Below are 26,178 nucleotides of genomic sequence, written 5' to 3'. Positions count from 1 at the left end.
CACCTTATTCAAAAATTATTTCTCTCTCTAACTCTTGTCTCTCTCCTTCTCTCTCAACAAATAATTCATGAAAAAGGGGGAAAATTCCCACTAAATTGACCTTGCAAGCTCAAAATTCCCTTTACTCATCTGCTTCCTAAATATTCACACTAAAATATAGATTTCTTAGTGATGATGGCCTGAAGATCTTTGGGTACAAGCGAGAGGGGTCGTTTAATTCGAAGTAATTTTGCGATCGTAGGAGGTATGTGTACCTGATTCCCGTTTTTGCTCTTGATCCATCTTCGCATCCTGATAGGGAGAGTGTTCTGGATAGTTTAGAGTCCGATAGTGACCTTGCTAAGTGTTTTGAGTGTTCAGAGAGAGGTCGGAAGGTGATTAGCGCGGTGGGAAAGCCAAGTTCTGATTCGAAGTTTGTGGTTTCTGGAAAAGACATTTCGTCGAACAATGGAGATGCAACTGTATAATTTGGAACTAGTGAGGATATGGATAATGTTGTTGCTGATTGTACACTTGCTGATGGTACACTTGTGACAATAGAGAGGAAGCTGCAATTTGTGTGGAGAATGAGTTAGATGGAACTTCAAAATCAGAAGCCATAGTGAAAGGTTCGGAGGTTCCATCAGAGGTTGTTGCTGTAAGATGAAATTAATGAAGGAGAGCAAGTGATGAAAGGGAATGAGTTCATTTATGGCGAAGAGCATAAGGAGAGGTTCAATGAATATTGAATTACTATGTCGGAAGTCACAACTTCCATAATTTCACAGTTGAAGGATTGAGTTTGTCAAGTGTGAGATTATATCCTTTTTGCTTTTCCAGAAAAAATAAATGATAATCAAGAAATTCTACAATTATCCTGATCTAATTAGAGAGAGAATGATAGATATTAGAGTTAGAGAGAGAAATAATTTTTTGAAAATGGAGTAATTTTTGAAAATGGATTGGAAAAAAAATAAGGTTGGAGGTTGAAGAAGATGGTGTTATAAAAGGGTATAAAAGTAATTTTATATTAATTAGGTTAATTTTTTATTTTTAGAAAAGTTAAAATTGCTGAGGTGGCGCGTTGACTTCGGATTGACCGGTCACAATTACCTGCTGTACACTTTAGTGGGAGGTCACCAAAAGATTGTACACTTTAGTGTGCAAAATTGAAGGTTGTACACCAAAATGTGAAAATAGATAAAGGTTGTACACCACGTATGTAATTTACCCGATTTTTATGAGTTAAGTTGTCTTCTATAGTTACTTTGTTTACTTGTATATTTTCATCATTGGATAATAGAATATAAAATTAATCCAATAGTAAAAACTTACAAAGTAAGCCTTATTTTGTAAAAAACAATTGTATTTATTAATCCAATTGTATTTATTAATTTTATTATATATATCTTTTTATCAAATAAACAGTAAAATATGTCTTTATTTTTTTTTAATAACACTAAAAATGTTATAATCTAACAGATTGATGATATGCCCTTATAATGAAATACCTCAGCCTCCACATCACCTCCACATCACCTATATCAAATAAACAGTCAAACATGTCTTCATAATTGTTAACGATAGAAAAATATATCTCGATGATTGACTAATGGAGTTATGCCAAATAAGCTAACCGTTCAAATAAGGGTATATTTGTCTATCGCTAATTATTATGGGAATATATTTAGCTGTTTATATGATATCGGGAGTATATGTGTAAAATAGATAAATACAAGAACATATATATGTATTAACCTGATTTTTATTTAATTTTTTATGTGTTAGAAAGAAGAAAACAAAATTTCATACAACCAATCAGAAAATTAACGGTTAAAAACAGAACGGATTATTAAAGGAACATAGCTTTTGAAATCAGAGATGCGAAATTGTGAGTTTGCACCTATCCTCTTAAAAAATATATATATGAAAAAAACAATAAGGAATTGTGCTTTCATGGAAATAATTAATTCTAAAAAAACATTTTAGAGAAATAATTTAGAGATTAGAATATATTTATCTATCAGTAAATTAAATAAATAAAAAAAAACTATATGTTTTCATGTTTTGTCAAAAAAGTATATGTGGAATTTTTGTTGTCCAAACGAAGATTTAGGTTTTCGTTTTGCTAAAAACGAGTATCTTTTAGTTTGACACTATAAAAAAGGTAAAGTTCAAATAAAACCCCTGTGGTTTCACTAATTTTCAGATAAAAGACTATGGTTTACTTTTTGTCAAAACGAGGATTGAGGTTTCACACTTTTAATAATGCTATTAAAACTATCTTTAACAACTTGAAAATGAAAATTTTTAAGACTTAAAGTTGTTCAATGCCATATTTTCTATGAAACTACATTTTCGATTTTAGAAAATCATATTTTTTGGAACTTTCTCTCTCTAAACATTAACTTTCTCTCTCTTTACAAATATCATCTAAATAATCTCGAAATAAAAAAGTTGAAGAATTAAAGTTGCTTAGAATATTAGTAGTTTTTAAAATATGTCATTTTTGAAGTCGTCAATGGTGATTCTAATAGTATCAATCGAAAAAGTCCTTATTTTGCTAAATTTAAAAATATCAGTCATCGTTTTGATAAAAAGTAAACCACAGTCCTTTATCTGAAAATTAGTGTAACCACAGGGGTTTTATTTGAACTTTACCCCTATAAAAATAACCGTTAACAACTTAAAAGGAAAATTCCAAGAATTAAAGTTGGTAAGTACCACATAGATTATGGAATCAAATTTTTTATTTTCCAAAATCATCATTTTTAGAGTTTTCTCTCTCTAAATATTCAATTTCTCTCTCGTCACCAAGCAACACTTAAATGACCTCAAAATTAAGAAGTTGAAAAATTAAAGTTGCTTAGAATATCATTAAGTCTTTGAATTTTTCAATTTTGAGATCGTCAATATTTATTTTAATTTTGAGGTCCTTATTTTTAGTAAAGAGAAAAACCTCAATTATTTCATGGTCGCAAAAAAAAAAAAAAAAAAAAAAAATTAATCTCACTCCCTGCTTACATAAAATAAATTAAACAGATGCCTATTTGATAAAACGTGAAAACACGATGATTTTTTGGACTTTGCCCTATAAAATAAACATAAGCTCAACATTTAATACACGTAATTTAACTATTGTATTTCAGCTAATCCTATTAAAAATACAATTGGACAATTTTAGACAAAACTTTAGGCTTAATATATATGTTGCTCTCTGAACTTATCATGTTTTGTCACTTAAAGCTTTTTATTTAGTATCAACCTATCAGTCTCTCCTACTTAACGAATATAATACTTCGTGCCTCTTTATATGTCTATATGGTGTCCATTACTCCTCAACTTATCTTGTGTATCCTATTAGTCTCATCAATTTACCAATATAATACTTCGTATCCCTTAAGTTTTATGTCTGTTTCAAAGCAATGAAGGAAAAAGTTCGTACCAGGATATAAAAGATATATTGGAATGGAGGCAGAAAGTATCTTGAAAGTTGTACATAATCGTATGCAGATAAAAAATCAAATATATGATAATTTTTTGATCAAGGGAGGTGATAGATTTTTTTTTTTTCATTTTTACATTGATTTCTTTTTGTCATCTTTTGATTAATCATTTTGGTTACCGACATATACCTTTTACATGTGATATTTGTTTGTTTTAGTTTATTTTTTTTGGCTTAATACATCATGTGCCCTCAACTTATTAAAAAAAATTGATTGGTTTCTTGACTTGCAAAAAAAAAAAATGTCCAGTTAGCCATTTGATTTTGCATAAAATATAATCAATTAATTACATGTGCCATGCCTTTAGGGACTGCCTAAGAGTAAGGAGGTTTGGCAGAAAGTTCTTCCGCACCGCATTCTCCCCTCCTTCTTTGCCTATCCTGAGAATGACTGGTTCTCCAATAGGGTTAAAGGTAGGTTAATGGCTAGCATGGAGCAGGGAGACATTTTATTTGCTATTATCTGACACCACCTTTGGAAGTGGAGAAACGAGGAGATCTTTGGTGAGAAGACTGTTTTTATTCAGAACTTACCTGAGTTCTTCTCTAAAAAGCTCCTTACCATTACGGGGAGCTTCAAAGGGGACTCCCTTGCCAATTCTACCCAGAATAAAAAGGTTCAACTCGTTGGGTGGTGTAGGCCGAAGGATGGGGTGGTTAAGTTGAACACGGATGACTCCTGTCTCAACAATGGAAAGATCGCGGCTGGAGGCGTGCACAGGGACGCGGGAGGTGCCTGGTTGTCTGGATTCACCCATAACCTGGGTTTGAGCTCATCCTTTTCAGCGGAACTTTGGGGTATTCTTTCTGGAGTCAAGCTTGCCAGAAATCTGGGTATTAAAAGGCTTGCTGTGGAGTATGATAATATGGAGGCTATTAGTATGATCTCTAATAATCATGCTTTTTGTCTTAGTAGCCAGAACCTTATCAAAGGAATTAGAAGTCTTGGCTCCTTCTTTGAGTCCTTAGAGTTCAGCCACATCTACAGAGAACAAAATCGAATTGCGGATCGTTTGGCGGCGGCTGGGCACGAGGGGATGTTAGGTGTTTCCACCCTTTCTGATCCTCCTATCTATCTTTCTTCTCTCCTTTTAAAGGACAGAGTTGGGGTTAGCTTTCCTAGGCTGATCCCAGGTTAGCTTTTGTCTCGGTGTTGGTTTGTTTTCTTTCCTGTTTCTACAAAAAAAAAAAAAAAAAACTTAGTTACAAAAAAAATAGTTAAATATAGAAAATATATTACATATATCTTAAAAAAGTAAAATGTCCAATATCGGAATATGCGGTTCTAATATTAGAGAATATAAGTTCTACAGTTGAGGAAATAAGAACTTTCTTTTTAATATACTAAGACGCGTATAACACATCATCCGCATGCAGTTTTACTTTCTTGCAACCGGGTGATTAATTGATTACACTTTATGTAAATTTAAAAGACTAATTAATATTTTATACAAGTTTAGAGATTATCAGAACACTTCAAAAATTTAGATACAGGTAATATATTAAACTTTTATTTTTTATTGCTTTTTTCATTAACCAAAACCCACAAAGTTGACCGACATACAACTTGTGGACAATGCTGCATTTTGAATACTATCTTTGAAATGTTTGTCCAAAAATATAGCAAGAATTCAAATTTATTTTTCGATAGTGTTTTGTAAAAAATATTTACAATCTGATTTTCTAGCAATGGTAACCGTATCAAAAACTTGTTAAGAAAATATTTGTGAGTGATATTATATAAAACGAATCAGTAATATGAAACTATAGGAGCACTCGGATCAACAGCCACGTGTTACAATTTGGACATTCAGATCAATCAGAAAGCTTCTATAGAATATTTTTCCTCTAAGGGAAACCTCCATGCGGCTAGATTGAAAACTCCATATTATGAAGGACTTCTCTTGATGCCAGAATCATCTTTCCAAATTGTCATGAGTCTATGAGAGGTGGACGAGTGTACTTTGTGAATTTTACAGTTAAAGGATATGTGAGTCAATTTTTCGTTAAAACAATAGTTGTGGTTTAGTTAATTTGAAAAGTTAAGCTTTGTATTTTAGATAATTTGCAAAGTCGGTCTCTTTAATTGCTCCAAATAACTCCATTTTGAGGTAAATAGTCACGACAATAATTTTTAAAGGAATGACTGAGTTTGTAAACTGCAAAAAAAACACAAACTCATGTTCGTAAATTTTTAAATTACGAAGAATGTATTTGCAAATCGGCCAAAACACAAGATTTATTTTTATACTTTTTCCTAAAAAATAATATTATAATATCATATATATATATAAATATATATATGTATATAAATAATAACATATTAATTAAATAGAGTTTAATTAAAATAGATTTTTTGGAAAAGTTTTGGTTATATATATCAAGCAACTTTTCAACTTTTATGCTGCCATCTCAGGTCAATCGGTTAACTGGGATAAATTTGAAATCTATTTTGGGAGCAATATCAGTATCCAGCACAAGAATAGGCTTATTGGTATCCTGGGTATTCATGTTGCTCGGCTGCCGTTCAGTTACCTTGGGGTTCCTATTTTTCAGGGGGCGCCAAAGGCTCGATTTTTGCAACCGCTGATGGATCGGTTCCTTGCTAAATTTAGCCTCTAGAGGGGGCGGTCGCTCTCTTTAGCAGGAAGACTGACCCTGATCAAATCTGCTTTAACCGGTGCTCTAATTCATTCATTTATGATTTATAAGTGGCCAGCTTCTCTTATCCTAAAGATTGATAAAGCTCTCAGAAACTTCCTTTGGACTATGGACAAGGACCAGCGAAAGCTTCTCACTGTCAAGTGGAAGAAATGTTGTCAATTGAATGAATTTGGGGGGCTTGGAATCAAGGATATCGGCATGTTCAATAAATCACTTCTAGGTAAGTTCAGCTGGGACTTGATAAAAAAAATGGTTATATTCCCTACATTGGTTCGAAATTGTTTCCTTTATCATTCTGGTATGCCTAAGCGCTATATTTCAAACTCCTCGGTTTGGACTTCTGTTAGTCCAATTTTTTATCAGATTAGTTTAGAAGTGACTTGGTGGTTTGGTGATAATTCTGAGCTGAATTTCTGGACGGACTCATGGATCTCGTCGACGGTTGCTAATCAGCTCGGCATTCCGTCTAATATTCAGCGCAAGTTTTATGAGCCGCTCCACACATTCCAAGAAAACGACACTTGGACTAATTTGCATCGACTCCCTGATCTTGTTCAATTGAACATTCAGCGAGTTTCTTGTAGTCGGGACGAAACCGACACTTGCCTTTGGAAGCCGTCTATGTCAGGACTGTATACAGCCAAAGGTTATTACAGCTCCTTCAGCAACAACACTCCGGTTGAGTGGAATAAATTCCTTTGGAATGCTTTTATGCCGCCTAGGTGTTCAGTCACCTGCTGGTTAGTGATTCATAGGAAAATTGCGGTTCAATCCTGTTGGTCCCTTATAACGTGACAAGTTTAGTTCCAAGGGGGGGATAGGAAGTATTTAAAATTTTGTCCGTTTAGGCTGACTTCTTTTCTCAAGAAAAGGTTTACACAGCGGCGCTAAGTAATTCTAAGACACAAGCTTAGTCAACTTGTGACTAAGTCTGTTTCTTTCTTTGAGTCAGGAGATAACACTTAGAGTCTATTCCTGAACTCAGCTTCTTAGTGCACTCAACTCAGCGTAAGTTCGTTACTTAGTCAGTTTTATAGCAAGCAATATATAAAGGAGTTTAAGGGTTAGAAATATGTTACTCAGCAGACATATCCTGGTTCGGCCTCTCCGCCTAAATCCAGTCCCCGGAACTCGTCTGAGCTTTTTGAATTCTCTACTGAGCTCTTTAAAGGTAGAGCACGAAACCTTTTACAATAGAAGCTGAGTATACAAAAGTACCTTCCTCTATACCTCTACTCACTCCTATATCTACCGCTGAGTACTATAACCGAGTACTCAGCCTCTCCTTTCTATTCTTCTAGAAATGATAAAGTGTTTGTCCTAAACAACAATTGTTAAGACACTTTAGATGATTGAAAATCACTCTAGACTTTTACACAATAATTGAAAATTGGTGTAAGGTTTTTGCTTTGCTTTTCTCACAGAACTTCAAGTATGAATTTGGACAGCGTTTCGGCTAATTGAAGATCTGCATCGAATGAAGCAAATGAGAGGCCTATTTATAGTGACACTTGAGGCACTGGTAATTTTGAATTTCGAAATAACCATTGGAGGGAAACGGCTTCCTATCGTTGTCACTCAGTACGCGCTCAGTGTCGTTGGCCAATGAGATTGTTGCATCTTCTGTCCGTGGCAGTGCTCGGCAGCTTTTCGTCCGGTAAATTCGACATATTTGGCAAAGTCTTCCAGACAGCTTCCTGCGCCTTCTGAACTTTACCCAAAGTAGAAATACTTTGTCTAGAAGTTGGTTCTTGTCTGCCGCTGTCTTGTACTTCTTGTCGTTCCACTCAGCAGCTTCATCTTGAAACAAATGAGAGAAGGCTTCTCGATCCTTCTTCAAGCTGAGCTTGTGCTTTTACAAAACGACCGCGTTTTGAAATCTTGGGCCGTGAGGTCTTGATGTGTTGACTTGGGCTTGACTTCCACTTATGGGCTTTTGGACTTTTAATCTTAATGTCTTATAGGTCAATAAACTCAACATTGAACAAACACATTAGTATGAATAAACCAAAGCATTTAAATTTAATGTGTTAGAATATTTTTTAATCAATTACTTAAATAATTTTGTCAAATCAAAATCATATGGAAAGGTGTTTCAACAAATCCAATTTACAGGTATGTGGTTTCTCTCTAGCTTCGAGATGTGAACTGTGTAAATGTCATATTGAATCTATTGATCACTTTTTCGTCATGTGCCTGGTGTCGAATAGTCTCTGGAATGTTGTTTTCTCTGTCTTTGGTATACACCGTAGTAGTGTTCTGACCTTCGGGAATTTATTCCGGGACATTAGAGCTGTCCGTTTACATTCTTCTATGAGAAAAGGGTGGAATCTGGCTACTATAACTGCTGTTTGGTATATTTGGTATATCAGGAATATGGCTATTTTCGAAAATGATCTCCCTTCAATCCAATTTCTTCAGAATTGGCTTCACTTTTACATTTAGGAACCAAAATGGGTTGTTGCTTTGCCGACCCATTCTAGGCCTCCATCGGATCTGATCATCGTACGCTGGTGTCCGCCGCCGTCGGGTTGGATGAAGGTTAATACCGACAGTGCGACGGACGGAGCGCTTGGAATCGCAGGTGCTGGAGGGGTTTTCAGAAATTCCCGAGGTTTTGTAATTGGCTGGTATGCTATTAATCTTTCTAGCTCCTATGCGCATATTGCCGAGCTGACTACCATTATTTTCGCAGTAGAATCAGCCTGGGAACGGGGGTGGCACAACCTTTGGATTGAATCTGATTCTGCCTATGCGGTTGCAATGCTAAACGGAAAGTCTACCATGGTACCCTGGAAAATTAGACAAGACTGGCTTCAGTGTTTATCTAGATTCTCGAATATGAATTGCAGAATCACTCATATCTACAGAGAGGCCAATCAGGTGGCGGATCGGCTGGCCCGTTTTGGCAAAACAGCTTCCGCTCTTACATGTTGGCACTCGGCTCCTCAATTTTGTCAATCATTTGTGTTTGACGGCTTATGTAATGTTGCACATGTCGTTTCCCTTAATTTTTTCTTTTCTTTGAACGCTTTTTTTTTCTCCTCCCTTTGTAATTTTTCTTTTTTATTAATAATATTTCGGGTTGATTTGGTGTGTTAGGGGTGCCAACTTAGTTGGGATGTCTAGCCACTTAATCGCGTGTCAATCTTTCATGTAAGAAAATATTCCTCCCCTAAAATTCTTGTGTTTACAACCTCCCTTAATCCAAACTAGGTTTTGAATTTGATTTGTTTAATTCAAATTATTTCTTCTAATTACAACAATGGGAACATCTCTCATTCCACGGTGAAATATGAATTTATTCTCTAACCCTATTCTAGATGCATGATCTATGGCAATCAGATGTTTCTATATTTTATATTTTATTTTCCGCCTTTAAAACACGTCTGAAAATCCATCTGTGCATGTGACCTTCGGCATTCGGGCATCCATGCTTGCACCTCCGAGAGTGCTTCTCAGCTCTTCCCAGACCACTAGCATCAACTAGTGATTTAAGACCCTGAGTATGTTGTGAGGGTGATGGTTCCGTAACATTTTCTTGATGAGTCATGGTCGTTTGCTTGGACTGATTCGCGCTCACCGCATTAACTTCATATGATTGAATTTATAGAGTGGTGCTCCGACGACTGAGAGAATTTTCACTGTGCTTGAGATAAGACAGAAAAGTATCAAGGTGAGGCCATTAACCAGCGACCTTACCATGATGCCTAAGTTAAGAGAGTATAAGACTTGGAGCACTAAGCAATTGAGAGTAATTACAGTAGACGTGTGTGTACCTTGACTTGTGAAGTCACATTCTAATTATAAGGAGCTCACGGGTAAAACCGTCTCTCTTTAGCTTTTACAGAGGATAAGTGTGTCTTCTGAGTGGTGAATGTATTTTAGCTAGTTAATAATATATCTGAACTGGAATTCCTTAATCTTAAACGTGATTGAAGAACTCTGATTCGAAATGGATTCGAAGAATGCACCATTAATCCATATGTCTTCAAATATTCCTATTTAATTTAATCCAACAATCACCCTTACTTCGATCGTCCCTGTTAGTTTAAAATAAGGATAAGGTGCAAAAATACATCTAACGTTTACAATCAAGAGCAATTTTATCACTAACGTAAAATGATGCAATTTTACCCCTAACGTTGGCAATAAAGAGCAATTTTACCCCTAACATTTGCAAGTTGAATCAATTTCAGACATTATTATAAAAACACATATATTTTGTTCCTTATTCTGCACTAATTATATATGTGTTAGTTCTAACAAAAAAGATTTCATATTTTTTATGATTTAATAATAGAATTGAAGATTAATATTTATAGATTCGGTGAAATATATGAATATTTTTTTATCCAACTCGTACAAAAGATAGTATATTTTTTAATTTTTTTCAAAAAAAAATTCACATCTAATCATATGTTTATTACCTGTTACTAATGAGTGATAAAAATGACGCACACGTGAAGTATAGATGATAAGATTCATGATCGAGAAGTCGGTTTGATGAATTATTTCTCAAATTAACCCAATTTATGAACGTTAGAGGTAAAATTGCTCCTGATTGCCAACGTTATATGGGTAAAATTGCACAATTTTAAACGTTAAGGGTAAAATTGCTCCTGACTATAGACGTTAAAGAAATTTTTACACCTTATCCCTTTAAAATAAGTACACATGAATCCTAATATTATTCGGATCACATCAAACAATATATTTTAACATGTGATCATATTGTGAAAATTGATAAAGTTCAGATCGATGGTTGTAATTTACCCTACTTTAATATATGTGGTGTTTTTTTGTATTTTAGTTTGTTTTCTAACCACAAGGTTTATACCGACATACCATTTGTCTATAATGCTTGAGTAAGATTGATACCAAAATGACGTAAAAAAAAAAAAAAAGGCAAGTTGTCCATGTAAAAAATCGGTAAATTAATAATATTGGAACTATAAAATTTTATTAATTTATAAAAATATTAATTTACTGAACTGATTCAAATTGGGATTGAAAAAATTATTATTATAAAAAAATATTAATTTATGAAGATTTTACTATATAATGCTTCACTAACTCTTTACCCCTAACGTTGGTAGTCAAGTGTATTTTGAATCAATTTCAGATATTATTATAAAACATAAATATTTTTCCTTATTCTATACCAATACCAATTACATGTAAGTTGATTCTAAAAAAATTCATATTCTTTCTTCAAAACAAAATCATATTTTTTGTAATTTAATATTAGAAATAGAGATTAATATTTTTAAATTCGATGAAATATTTAAATTTTTTTATCCAACTCGTACAAAATACAGTATATTCTTTAATTTTTTTAATTTTTTTTACATTTAATCATATATTTATGATATGTTACTAATGAGTGATAAAATAACACGCGTCTGAAGTGTAGATGAAAATTTATAACCGATAAGACAATTTGATGAATTATTTCTTAAATTAACCAAATTTATCAATATTAAAGGTAAAATTACTTTTGGTTGACAACTTTAAAGGTAAAATTGCACTGTTTTAAATATTAAGAGTAAAATTACTCATGACTCTAAATGCTAGAGGGTATTTTTGCACCTTATCCTTTTTATATAAGTTCAAATAACGGATAAATTATATATGTGGTGTTCAACCTTTGTCCTATTTCACATTTTGGTATACAACCTTCAATTTTATGTACAAAACTCTACAACCTTTTGGGGCTTTCTACTAAAGGGTACAACCGGTAATTGTAAACAGTCAATGCGATACGTCAGCAACTTGACCTCCTTAAAAGTTAAAAGTTGATCGATCAATGCGAAATCAACACACCACATCAGTAATTTTAACTTTTAGAGAGGTCAAATTGCTAACACAACGCGTTGATTTTGTATTGATCGATCATAATTACCGGCTATAAATTTTAGTGGAATATCACCTAAATATTATATAATTTTTATGTATAAAATAAAAGATTATACATCAAAATATGAAAAATGACAAACGTTGTACACGTATATAATTTACCGGATATATTAGGCTTTTTTTTTTTTTTTTTTCCAACCAAAAAGTTTATACCGACATACAATTTATCTACAATGCTCCATTAAGCTGGAAACCAAAAATGACGTAAAAAGGCAATCTAAGTAAGAAATGGACACATGTTTAACCCCAAAAAACACTCGTCCACCTCACATAGATTCATGTCCTTAGATCAGACACATATACGCCACCTGTCAATATCATTCTCTCCCCTTAAATAACCCCCTTCTTCTCCGATTTCTCATCTTCATTTTGATCCTACTTACTCACCTATAGATACATATATAGATATATATCATATTATGGCTTGTAGAAGACGAAGTTTAGGAATTGTTGTGGTGGTGATGATGATGCTGGTGGTGGTGGTCTTTGCTGTGGACCATATGCCATCAGCGACTGTTGAAGGTGAGGATTTTGCGGCGGCGAAAAGGAAGGGTACTGAGGCTGAGGGTGACATGTCGTCGGAGTCTTGGACTGAATGGGCTAAGGAGAAACTTTCTGAGACTATGGGGCGGAAACAAGAAGAGGCTAAGGAGGCGGGTCAGAGAGCCTCGGATTCTGCCTATGATGCTGCTAAGCGGGGTAAAGATGGTGTTTCGGATGCTGCTAATAGAGCCTATGATACTGCGTCTGATGCTGCTAGGCGGACTAAAGACACTGCTTCTGGTAAGTTACTTTGTACTAGAAGTGGTAATTAGACCTGTAGAATTAGAATTAGACTGTTCATGTGCTGGGCACTGCTTAAACTAAACCTGGCCAGGTTGGTCCTGCTTAGTCAGGATTAACACTAAATTACCTTGTCCAAGTCCAGTCCAACCCAATTCAGGGTTCGGGCTGGGCTGGGTTAGACTGAAAAAGCTGCTTAGTCCGGATTAGGATTAACACTAAATTACCTTGCGCAAGTTTTTAGTCCAAGTCCAATGCAATTAGGGATGTCAACGGGTAGTATACGTGTGGGTAGCACTATTTGATTCTCATGGGACTATCCATACCCATGGAAGACGTGAATTTTAAATCTCAACCATTTATTTTTTTGATACCATTAAGATACTTTATTCTTACTTTATAATAAGGTTCAATTTATTCAATTTTTAAATTGATAATTTATTATTGATTTTAGATTGATAATTTATTATTGTTAAATTTGTGATATTTTTTTTATTTATTGATTCTTAACGGGTAAGGGTATCCGCGAAAAGGGTACTCAAAAAGTATACCCGTACCGTTAGGGTAATGGGATGGGACAGGTACGGGTAATTAAAAAATAAAAAGGTAAGGGGTTTGGGAATGGTTTTACCCGCGGGTACCCTACCCGTTGTCATCCCTAAGTGTAATCCAATTCAGGGTTTGGGCTGGGCTGGGCTAGACAGAAAAAGCTAATTCACAAATCTAGCCCGGCTCATAGTATATTTATACAGAAAATTTATATAGAAATTCATTACAATTTTGAATTATATCAAATTAATAAAATTATTATTTTTAAAATTAAATTTTATAAATTAGGGGTCTTGAATATATTATCAAGGGTTTGGAATTTATGAATTGAGTCCCAGCCGGGCCGGGCTGGGCTAGACAGCAAAAGCTAATTCTCAAATTTAGTCATATCGGGTTCGGGCTAGTATAGTATATTTATCCTCATAATATATTTATATTGGATTGAGGCTCAGGTTAGGCTTTCTACAAAAGCTAGAAAAAGCTAATTCCTAAATCTAGCCCAGCTCATAGTATATTTATATCTGGTTCAGGCTGGGTTAGACAGAAAAAGCTCATTCTCAAAGCTAATTCTCAAGTCCAGTCGGGGCGTCCAAATTTTGGGCAATCAAATGAGTAAAAAATTAAAATTGAGCACTTATAACCAATTCCAGCTGAAATTTAACTAAATTCAGTCCATTTAAATTCAATTATTCTATTTACATATGGAAATATTTGAACTAAAATCATAATAACATCTTTATACTAAAAAAGATTGCCAATGTAAAAAAGATTGCCAATGTGTATTATAAATTTAGTGTCATTTATTGCCAAATCTATGATTTAAACTAATATTCAAAATTCCAGCACCGCCAAAGGCTGAGGTTGGGCCTCGGCAAATCCCAAACCCAATCCATTTAAACCCGGTTTTAACCGGATCGAATTAAAACCCGGTTTTAACCGGATTGGGTTAAAGGTCAAATGTGTGTCCAAACCTGTAAATAGTGGGTCTGTGAACAGTTCTAGGTCCGGACAACTAGGGATAGCAACGGTATTCTATCCGCGGGTACCTGACACGTCCCGATCCTAATGGGACGACTATCTATACCCTTTATAAAAGGTATAAAAAGGTACAGGACGGGTATGGAAAGACCCTCAGGTTATTCAGTATCCGTTGTTCGTCATAATTTTTTTATATATTAAAAAATATTATTGTCTTTTAGAGGTAAGATGTGAGATTTGAACACCAACTATTTGTTTTTCAACTATTAAGTGATATCACTAAGCTGATAAAATTGATTATTTCAATTTTTAGATTAATGATTTATTAAATTTAAAAAAAATTTATTAAAAAATATTATTGTCTCTTAGAGGTAAGATGTGAGATTTGAACATCAACTATTTGTTTTTCAACTATTAAGTGATATCACTAAGCTGATAAAATTGATTATTTCAATTTTTAGATTAATGATTTATTAAATTTATACTTTATTAAATTTGTAATATTTTTATTTTTTATTTTTAACGGGTAGGTACCCGCGGATACTTCTAAATTAAATGGAACGGGTATGGGATGCAAAACATATATCTATTAGAATAATGGGAAGGGTACGAGTAATTAAAAAAAATAAACGGGTAAGAGTTTGGGATTGACACTACCCGCTGGGTATCCTACCCGTTGCTATCTCTACGGGTCCATTGCCATCTCTAGGGGCAACAGGTCTGCGAACAGTATCGTAGAACTCCTTTTCAGTCTTTTGTTTGCATTATCACTCTCCACCACACAGGTTTCTTTGTCTGTTTATATCTATGATGCTGAGATTAATTTAAATTGGAACATTTCCTTACCTATTCTTGCAGAAAAGGCTGAAGAAATAAAGGAGACAGCAACACACAAGGCAAAAGAAATGAAGGACGCAGCAGCACAAAAGGCCAGTGAAATCAAGGAAAAACTAAGCAGCACAACAGGCACTGCTACACAAAAAGCCACTGAAACAGCCGACGAGGCATCCCACAAGGCTGAAGAAGCAAAAACGAAGGCCAGAGAAACAGGCGGAATAACATCCGACAAGGCAAAAGAAGAGGCTGCTAGAAAAGCTGAAGAGGGATATGATGTGACCAAACAAAAAGCTGGGGAGGCAGTCGAGTCTGCAAAGAAGAAATCACAGGAGATTAAGGATAATTTAGGGGGTAGTACTGAGCGAATTACACCTGATGAAGAGCTTTAAGTTTGGTTTGGAGCAGATGTTTGGAGTGTGTATTTATTTGTTTATGTGACTTTGTTTTATGTTGATACGATTGTGGAAGGAATGAATCGGATGGTGTAAGAATTTAGATAGAAATAAAGTAAAAGGTTTTATGCTTTTCTTTGGAGAAATTGAATTTGCTCCTTAGCAAGTCTAATGGTTGTTATAATCAGTGTTGTCAAACCCGGATCGGACCGGCCGGTCGGACCGATCTAACCGGAAACCGGCAAAAGGTCCGGTCCGAGCCGCACTGGTTTGCTGGATCTCCAACAAACCGGTGGGAATCGGGGTTGGACCGGCGCCCGGAGGTCAAACCGGGAACCGGTGCAACACCGGTTTTTTTGACAGTTTATTAAAAAAAAAAAAAACTTAAAAGTTCCAGTTAATAACTGCTCCTGCGCACCAATAATTGGTGCAATCAACAGTTTCCACTCCACTTGCTATCTTCAATTCACTAGAGGCATTACTTTATTTATAACCTCCACTGGGGACTCCTTGGCCTCATATTGTGGGATTGTTGGTTTTATTTCAAACGTCTTTTAAAGGTTATCATATATTATTCCCACTATACCCTCAAACTTTCCTCATATTATTCCCAGCTGTAGCCTAAAAACTTCTTATTATTCCCACTATATCCTTTGGACTTTTTCTTTTTTATTGCAACCCTTTCAACATTATTATATATTATAATAGTTAATATCTTGTTACAAAATGTTTAACAAACCATGTCATGTTAATATATATTTATAAAAATAATATATAATTTATAAAAATAATTTTAAATTAATTTTATTTATATATTTAATATATAAATATTATTTATTTATTTATTATGTCATCCGGTTCGAACCATCCGATCCGATCAGATGACCTATGATCCAATTACAAATCCGGTTTAATGTCCGGTCCGATTCTGATAACATTGGCTATAATCATGTTACTTCAAAAGATTAGAAACATCTAACCACACTCATATACACTAGCCATATGAGGTGCAGAAATAATTAATAAAACATTACAATGTTAACATATGTTTTTAATTAATAATTTAATCTTTTTTAAATAATTTAATCATCTTAATAATTATTATTAAATTAAAAAAAATATTGAATTAATTATTTTATAAAAGATGTAAAAATATCTCTAATATTTACGGAGATGAAATTTTACCTTTTAACGATTAAAAATGATGTAATTTTACTCTAACGTCAAGGTCCAAATATTCCGTATCAACTCAAAATATACAATTTTAAATTTTAAATATGTCAATTTTTCAAAGATTTCCAACGAGGTTCACTCGAAATTTTAAATTTTATAAACGTTAAGTCTATATTGGTGCTATTTTATACGTGGGGCCTAAATTGATACTATATTATAAACGTTAAGTCTAAATTGATATTATGCTGTAAACATTAAGCCTATATTGGTGCTATTTTGTTAGTACGTAGGGTCTAAATTGATACTATATTATAAACGTTAAGCCTAAATTGATATTATGTTGTAAACGTTAAGCCTATATTGGTGCTATTTTGAACGTTGAACCTAAATTGGTACTTCCCAAAAACCTTAAGTCTATTTTCGTATCTTATCCTATCCCTAAATTTTAAGAGAATAATAATAAGTATTGAATTAATAATTTTTTTAAATAAAAAATTATTATTTATATATTAATTTAGTGGATATATAAATGTATCACAAGCGGATCCTACCAAATTTTAAAGTAACAAAAGATTCTAATGGTGTATTACTTTACTTAGATGTGTTACTTGTGTCCATGTGGCATCTAATTGTAACAATTGTATGTTACAACCATTATTGATGCTCTTAAAAACTTTCCGTCAGGACAGTTTTGAGTCTAGTGAGCCCTGGGACATCTGTGGACACAGATCCGGTCCACAGCTGTCCCATCTAGGCTTCGGTTCAACATCTAAAGTTTTTTCTTCAAATCTATTAAAACCTAAACGCCTGTTTATTATTTGGGTTGGGCAAGTGTTAAGTTTTTCTCAGATCTATTAAAGTCCGTTTATTATTTGACTTGGGCAAGTGTTTTAAGCTATTTCAGATCTATTGAAGTCCTTTTGTTATTTGAGTTGATCGGGTTTGGATTTTGAGTTGTAAAATAAACAATAAGGATCCTTAAAGTGTAAAAGTTGGATATGTGTTTTTAAAAAAAAAAATTGTCTAACAAGTTTTCAGAAATAAATAGATCCTTATATATAAATTTATCACTATTTATATTATAAAAAAATTAATTTTTATATTATACAATTTTTTTATCCCCTCCAGTCCTGGATCCTAGACCGTCGCACTTCTGAGCTCTAGATCCTAGACAGTTGCACCCCTGGGCCCTGGCTTTGGATTTTGGGATGGTTTAGGGAGTCTCTTGAGGTTTGTGGAGACAAACCTGTGTAAGGGCTCCGTCAGTCTAGAGCCACATGGCCAGGAGCTTGCAACTTATGTTTGGAGAAGACTCGATCTGTCTGGAGACGACTCGATTAGTCTAGAGCGTGTGTAATAGAAAAACCTGGCCTAAGCCAGACTCTATCTGTCTATAAACTCGGGCCCGTGTGTAGAGAGCTCGTGACTTATGGAGTTAGGCTCTGTTTATCTAGGTCGGTGTTCAATGGAAAAAATTTAATTTTTTCCCGTGTTGGGAGCCTGTTCCCTGTGTTTAATGGGAAAATTTTGAAGTTTGTTCAGGCCCGTGTTTAGTGTATGATTTATGTGGAGACAGATTTGGTCCGTTCAGGCCCTTTTTTAGTGTTAGGGAGCCTGTGATTTAGGTGTTCAGGCTCTTTTTTAATGTTAGGAAGCCTGTGATTTAGGTGGAGACAGATTTGCCATATTTTTTTTTGAAGGTAAATATCATTAATGAGCCACAAAATGACAAAAGTTCAGTACAGAATCAGAAATAAAAGCCGGAAAAACATCAAAGAGGTTAAGACTAGCATATAGATTAGCCGCCCGAGCCAATGCATGGGCAAAGCTATTAGCTTGTCTTCTAATAAAGCGGACGGTAGAACCGCTCTTCAGAACTAAGGCAGAACGACACTGTTTGATAATGTCCCCAAACTCGGAAAGATCTTCATTTTTGGAATGAATGGCATTGACGGATTCCAACGAGTCCGACTCGAAAAACAGATTTGCCATATTTAGATCCCTGTTTAATGAATTTTTTTTTTTGAAAGGGAATTTACGTAATTGTGCAAAATTTTGAAATAAAGTGGCTTGTGGCTTAGCCCAAGGCCTTTGCCAACTCACTTTTATCTTTCTTTTTTTTTTTTTGGGTTAAAGTGCAAAAATACCTCTAACGTTTTGTGTCAAGAGCAATGTTACTCCTAACGTCTAAAATGGTGCAATTTTACCCCTAACATTGGAAGCCAAGAGTAATTTTACCCCTAACGTTAATAAATTGGGTCAATTTGAGAAATAATTCATCAAACTGTCTTCTCGGTCATGAATCTTGTTATCTACACTTCATACGTGTGTCATTTTATCAGTAACAAATGACAAACATTCGTTGGGATGTGAAAAAAAATAATAAAAATAAAAAAATATACTGTCTTTTTTAAGAATTAGATAAAAAAATTCAAAAAATCTACCAAATTTATAAATATTAATCTCAAATTCTATTATCAAATTATAAAAAAACATGAAATCCTTTTTTTAGAACGAATTATTATGCAATTGGTGCAGAATAATGAACAAAAATATCCGTGTTTTATAATAGTGTCTGAAATTGACCCAATTTACCAATGTTGGGGGTAAAATCACTCTTGGCTTCCAACGTTAGGGGTAAAATTGCACCATTTTAGACGTTAAGGGTAAAATTGCTCCTGGCCCAAAACGTTAGGGGTATCTTTGCACCTTAACCCTTTTTTTTTAGTAGAACTGATTTGCCAACTCGCTCTTATCTTCTTAGTAGAACTGATTCCAATGATGTTGGCTGACACCAGGGCGAATCCAAGATTTCTCCCCTATAGAGGTAAACAATACAACTAAAATAATTTTTATCTAAAAAATTAAAAGCTCAAGTTGCAGAAATATAAAATCAAAATTCAAATAGGAGTAAAAAAAATACCAAAACAGAGAGGCAAAGATCAGAGATAGAGTGCCGGACCAACGATCCAACTATGAAGGGATTGGCTGCCGATTTTGATTTAATCTTAGTTAGGATTAAGGATTTCAATTTAGGTTTAAAAAGAAAGAGGAATTGAGGATAGTTAGGATTAAGGATTAAGGATTTCAATTTAGGTTTAAGAAAAAAGAGGAATTGAGGAAGAAAAATTAAAGAGATTAAAGATACTAAGAGAGACCGATGGTTTGTTTTAGGACTTGTTTAGTTTTACATTTAAATATTTAATTTTTTTTTTATTTTTTTTTTGTAAACAAAACGCCGTAGTTCTAATTAAATAAAACGACGTCGTTTTGTTTTAAAACAAAATTAAAAAAATATATACATATTAAATTTAAAACCATTCTTCATCCTCAATTATAGAACCAGTAAACCTTAAACCTTCATTGATGAAGGGGGCAAATCTCTAAAACTTCAAAATTAATACCTGGGGTTTTAAAAAAATACAAACGTCCCCAGTGCCCCCATACTGGATTTCCCCCTGACTGACACTTTAATTAAATTAGGAGTAACATCTTATACTTTAATTAAATTAGGAGTTTATGATATATCTTTATGAACATTAATTTCAAATTGTATTATTAAATCATATAAAATGTAAAATCTTTTTTTCAAACGAACAAGATGCAGAATGAGGAACAAAATATGTGTTTTATAATTATATCTGAAATTGATTTAACTTGTCAAAGTTATGGGTAAAATTGTTCTTTGGTTGTCCCACATTAAAAGTAAAATTGTATATTTTAGATGTTAATGGTAAAATTGCTTCTGCTGTAAACGTTAGAATGTAAAATTGTATATTTTAGATATTAACTTAAGAACCAATTTAAGAGGCTGTTGGAGCTGATTTTTTATTCTTCCTTTTCAAATTTTAACTTAAGAACCAATTTAAGAGGCTGTTGGAGATGATCTAAATACATTTATAAATAAACTCAGATTATAATCTATTTAATTATACTTTTAATGATAGTGTTACTATTATTCTTTAAAGTGAAAATCTAAAAGTACGTAGTTTGTATAAAATTAGTTTTTGCAGGTTTCAAAACTATATACTGATTTTATTATTCTATTAGGTAAGCTTATTTGCGACCACAACAAACGAGCAATAAATGAACTTATAAAATTATTCGCGAGCAACTTGTTTAGTTCTTCATTATCTTTGCTCGTGAGCTTGCTTATGAACATAATTAATGAGCTATTTAAGAGTAAAGTTTATGAACAAAAATTAACGAGTTGTTCGCGGTCAGGTTTCATGAACACGATAAACGAGTTGCTCGCGTGCAGTTTACGAACAAAATAATGAGTTCGAACCGAACTCGAAAATCAGCTCGGGCTCATTAATTTTCTATCAAATCCGACATAAGCAGGCTAAAGCTTGACTAGCCTTGATTTTAGCCCCAGTAGCAGAACTAATAACCATTTTAATCACTTAATAAATTTTTTAAACATTTATTTTAGTCATGAGAGGATGTTGGGCGTCACAACCTTTTCTTATCCTCCTGATTATATTTCTTCTCTTCTTTTGGAAGATGTGGTGGGGGTTAGCTTCCTTATACTAATCCCAGGCTAGGTTTTTGGTTTTTGTTTTCTCTTTTCTTTTCCTGTTCCTACCAAAAAAAACTGTTAATATTTCTTAACTACTTTAATTATTCAATTATATCAAAATTTTAAATATAATTTTTAGAAATCAAAATAATTTATTAACTTCAAATTTTAAGTAAATATTATTAATACCAATTAAGATTGACTTGAATGGTTAAAGTTCCAAGTTGCTTAAGGTAAATTTTGAGTTTGAATTCTAGTGTACTAAGTAAACTTTAATTAAGAGATGATTCACCTAAAGGGTGTTTGATGGGCTTTGAATCCAGTAATCGGAAAATTTATATAAAAAGTCTCAGTAAACTTTAATTGACAGAAGATCCATCTAAAATGTGACTCACAAAACTCAAACCGAGTTATTGAAAAAATTATAAAAATAAATAAATATTATTAGTTGATTTTTTTTATTATTCATCACTTATTTTAATATTTATCAAACACTTAATTTAATATTTCAACATTTAAATACTTTTTTTAATATTTATCAAAAAAATTAGGGAAAAGTAAAAAAAAAATCTGTGGTTTGCCCAATTTGCAAACAGAGGTCCGTCGTTTAAAAGTTTATAAATAAAGGTCTGTGGTATATTATATTTATAAAACAAAGTATTATAATTACACAGTTAAGTTCTGATTACAACCTGTTGGCCCAAAATAAAATAAATTTTATTTTAGGTATATAGAAAGCTTGGGTTTAATTTTAGGGTATAGTTTATATTCTTCTAGAAAAATAATAATGGTAAAATAAAAATAAAAATGCATTCGTAAACTCACCTCAAGTACGTGAGGCGTGCATTTCTATACGCGGGGCGTATACTGTTGGTCCCTTATTTAGTTGCAAGTATAGTTCCAAGGGGGGGGGTTAGAAACTATTTAAACTTTTTTCCTTTTTTTTTTAAGTTAGGCAGACTTCTTTTTCTAAAGAAAAAGGTTTGAACAGCGGCGCTGAGTAAATAGCAAGATACTGGCTTAGTCAACAGGTGACTGGGTCAGTTCCTTAGCTTGAGTCAGGAGATAGCACTTAGAGTCTATTCCTGAGCTCACACGTTCAACGCGCACAACTCAACTTGACCTCTTTACTTGGTCAGTTTTGATTACTTAAAGCAAGCAATATAAATAAGGAGTTAAGGTTTAGAAATACTTCACTCAGCAGATTTATCCAGGTTCGGCTTCTTCTAAGCCTACGTCCTGTCCCCGGAACACGTCCGAGATTTCAAATCCTCTACTGAGCTCTTTAAAGGTAGAGCCTCAAACCTTTTACAATATCAGCAATTGAGTATGACAAGAGTACCTTCCTCTATACTTCTACTTAATCCTAATCTCTCCGCTGAGTACTTAAAACCGAGTACTCAACCTCTCATTTCTATCTCTAGAAATGATAAGTGTTTTTGTCCTAATACAAAGATGTGCTAAGACACTTTAGACGATTTACAATCACTCTAGACTTTTACACAGATATGAAAATGTAGTGTAAGAATTTTGCTTTGCTTCTTGCTTGCAGAACTTGTAGAGATTTGATCAGCGTAACTGCTTGGTCAAGTTCTGTATCTTGTGAAGCTTCTGATGGCACTATTTATAGAGACGTCTGGGCATTCGGTAATTTCGAATTTCCAAATAACCGTTGGAGGGAAACGGCTATATGTCGTTGTCATCCTGACTTGCACAGAGTTCTCGGCCAATCACAATCGTGTATCTTCTGTCCTCGGTCAGCTCAGCAGATGGTCTCTCCTTTTATGGTAAAGTCAACTGGACAGCATACTGTGTCGTCTGAACTTTGCCAAAAGGGGAAACACTTTGTCTGGAAGTTTTCCCATGCCAGCTGCTGTCTTGTACGTATTGTCAAGACTACTCAGCAGCTTCGTTTTGAAGTTGTTCCTGAATGTCTTCTAGATCCTTCCGTTTGCTGAGTTGCGTTTTGCATCAAAACGGCAACGTCTTGACATACGTAGGCCGAGTGTACTGAGTTGTTTGACTTGGGCCTTTGCTTCCGTATTGGGCTTGGGCCTTCCAATACTTATGACATTTATAACTCAACATTGAACAAACACATTAGTAGAATAAATCAAAGCATTTAAACTTAGTGTGTTTAGAATATGTATTTTAATTTATACTTAAACAATTTTGTCAAATCAAAATTATGTGGAAAGGTGTTTCAACAAACTCCCCCATTTTGATGTTGGCAAAACTATTCAGCAAGAAACTCAGTATGAGCTCCCCCATGATAGTTGACCTAGTATAATTTAGCAAACTCCCCCGTAAGTGTTGATCTACTAACTTAGTTTTACTTAAAACATTTAAGGGTTTAAATGAGTAAGTCTAAGGTCAGTTTTCAGAAATAGGTCAGCTATATTACATATTCTATTTACTCAGTGTTAAGCGAAGGGTTAAACATATAGAGCGCGCGCTGAGTAATTTGTTGTTCAATGAGTTCTTATCAGAATGTTTTATAAGACCATAGGATAATGTCAAACATGTTATCAGTATATTATTTAGTCAATAAATATTGTAAGTGTTAAGCATATCTGATGAAGATACAAAGTAACTCAGTACTTAAAAAAAAACATATATCATAACTCAGTATTGGAATCAGGAAATAATCAGGAAATAAAGTATGATATATATATTGAAAGAAGTCAGCAAGTACATAGAAAAAGAAAGTAAACTGGACAAAAAGATGCCTAAGTTTTGCTAGTCTATCTATTTCTTTTTCTTGCCCTGAGACTGACTTCGCTCGTACTGACGTCGCTCATGCTGAGCTCTAGCAGCTTGCGCACTGGACAAAAAGATGCCTAAGTTTTGCTAGTCTATCTATTTCTTTTTCTTGCCCTGAGACTGACTTCACTCGTACTGACGTCGCTCATGCTGAGCTCTAGCAGCTTGCGCTTTCTCCCCCGTTTTGTCAACTTCAGGGAGCTTGAACGCATCTGTTAAGACAGCGCGAGTCAGTTCTTGGGATAACTCCTTTAGCTTGTCAGCACTATCATTGACCCCATCAAATATGGCAACTCCATCAGCTGATACTTCAAATGGTATATGAAGATCAGCAGCACTGAGCATGTTGATGCTAAACGCTTGAGCTTTTGCTTGCCAGATTAAAGCTTCAGAGAGGCCAGCAAAAACTTGGTGGAAAGTCTTCAGAAGTGCTGAGTCATAGTGATGACGTTGGAGATTATTATGACGGATGTGGTTGAAGGATTGTTGTGCGAGGGATAGCAACTCATTTTGCTTCATCGCGTCAGTATCCATCTCTTGTTTGTTGAGGTTGAGTAGTCTGACAGCCTCACTGATTTGCTCAACTGAGCACTGACTATAGGACACCATTTGCTCATTTGTCTTCAGTTGCTCAGTATGAAGCTGAGCAAAGAGCATCTTAAGTTCGGAGGAAGTAGCGTAGTCAGTGGTCACAGCAGACAACTTCTGAACTTGCTGATGGAGTGAGTTCAGATGTTGAATTGTTGACAGCTGTATCTCTACCAACTTGGCAATTGAATCCTGCTTAGCTTGCTGGGCTTGTAATGACAGGACGACATTTAGCAGATCCTTGAGTCCCTTGACTTCATTGAGAAGTAGAGTGACTTGGGAGAGCTGAGTTGTGTCAGGAATTGAAGATCCAGCAGCAGGCGAAGCGGAATGTTGAAGATCGTGGATGAGTGCTTGTACTGAGTCAATTAGCTTTTTACCGGACTTAGTGGCATCCCGATGTACATCAGTATGACCAGAAGAAGGTGGAGTGAAAGGAGTACCCTGGTCAGTGACTGGATGACTTTGCTCAATCTGCATTTGAGTTGGAGGTAAGATTGATTGATCAGCAGAGAGGTTGGTGATGGAAGTCATAACCCGAACACTGTCTGTGCTGACGGCAGAGGGATGAGGAGTCAGCACCATGCTTGAGGAAACAGCATGGACAGTGCTTGGTTCAACCTGACTTGTTGAAGTGGTTGAGGTGGTATGCTCGGCATGTTCCTGTTGAGAAGAAACAGAGGCTTGTTTTTCTAACGGCGCTGAAGTAGATGAAGTTGATTGCCGTTTGAAGAACGTCAGTTTGACTGTAGAAGGATCCTTTGTTGTCTTAGAGAGGACAAGTTCAGGAATAGATGGTGGTTGCACAGGAGGTTCACTGACTATCACCTCACTGGCCTTAACCAGCTTTCGCCTTCTACGTGGTGGAGTGGTATGATGAGCAGGTTCTTCTGAGTGAGTAGGAGAAGGTTCCTTTTGCTCAGTATGGGTCTGGTTAGCTTGCTCAACTTGCTCAACTTGCTCAACTCCAGCAGCTAACTCGGTGTCAGTTTGCACATTTCCACCAGCTAACCCAGTGTTAGCATCCTCAGCTTCAATTTCGCTGGCAGTTTCTTCTGAATCCTCAGCGTCATCCTGACCGCTGGTTTCTTCTTCTTCCTCTTCCTCCTCAGAACTATCTCCGTCAAGTTCTTCCTCAACTTGGGAGATGAAGTGATCATCTAACTGGACCTCTGGTTCCTCAGCATCAGTACCCTGTCATTGAGTGAAATGAGAATCACTTGGTACGATGAAATCAGTTGGTATAGCCTCTAGAGGAGTCATAGCTGAGAGCTTTTGCTTCTTCTGAGGTAGCTCAGCAGCTTCCTCAGTTTCAGGCTCATCTTGCCTGTTTCTTTGTCAGCTTCCTTTCCAGCTGACCTCTACTTCTTTGCAGGAGACTCATCATGTGATGAAGGAGTCTCAGCAGACTTTCTCTTGCGAGAAGCTGGGGCCTTAGTTCTTCGTCCTTTCTTAGGCTCAGCAACAGTATCCTCAGTTGGGCCATCTTGGCCAGCAGCAACAGCAGCAGCTTTTCCTTTCTTCAA

General features: G+C 34.7%; 1 protein-coding gene across 1 annotated transcript; it reads left to right on the top strand.

Annotated features, from left to right (window-relative positions):
• Window positions 1–12,414: 12,414 nt before the first annotated feature.
• Window positions 12,415–15,740, top strand: LOC136220162 (late embryogenesis abundant protein D-29). The gene is made up of 2 exons (XM_066007900.1): window positions 12,415–12,850; window positions 15,236–15,740. The coding sequence occupies exons 1-2, from the start codon at window positions 12,487–12,489 to the stop codon at window positions 15,601–15,603; spliced, it is 732 nt and encodes a 243-aa protein (XP_065863972.1). The 5' UTR covers window positions 12,415–12,486; the 3' UTR covers window positions 15,604–15,740.
• The last annotated feature ends 10,438 nt before the right edge of the window (window positions 15,741–26,178 follow it).

The sequence above is a fragment of the Euphorbia lathyris genome, chromosome 2, assembly GCF_963576675.1.
Source record: "Euphorbia lathyris chromosome 2, ddEupLath1.1, whole genome shotgun sequence".
In the NCBI taxonomy this organism is placed as follows: domain Eukaryota; kingdom Viridiplantae; phylum Streptophyta; class Magnoliopsida; order Malpighiales; family Euphorbiaceae; genus Euphorbia; species Euphorbia lathyris.
This window is presented reverse-complemented; position numbering and strand designations above follow the sequence as displayed.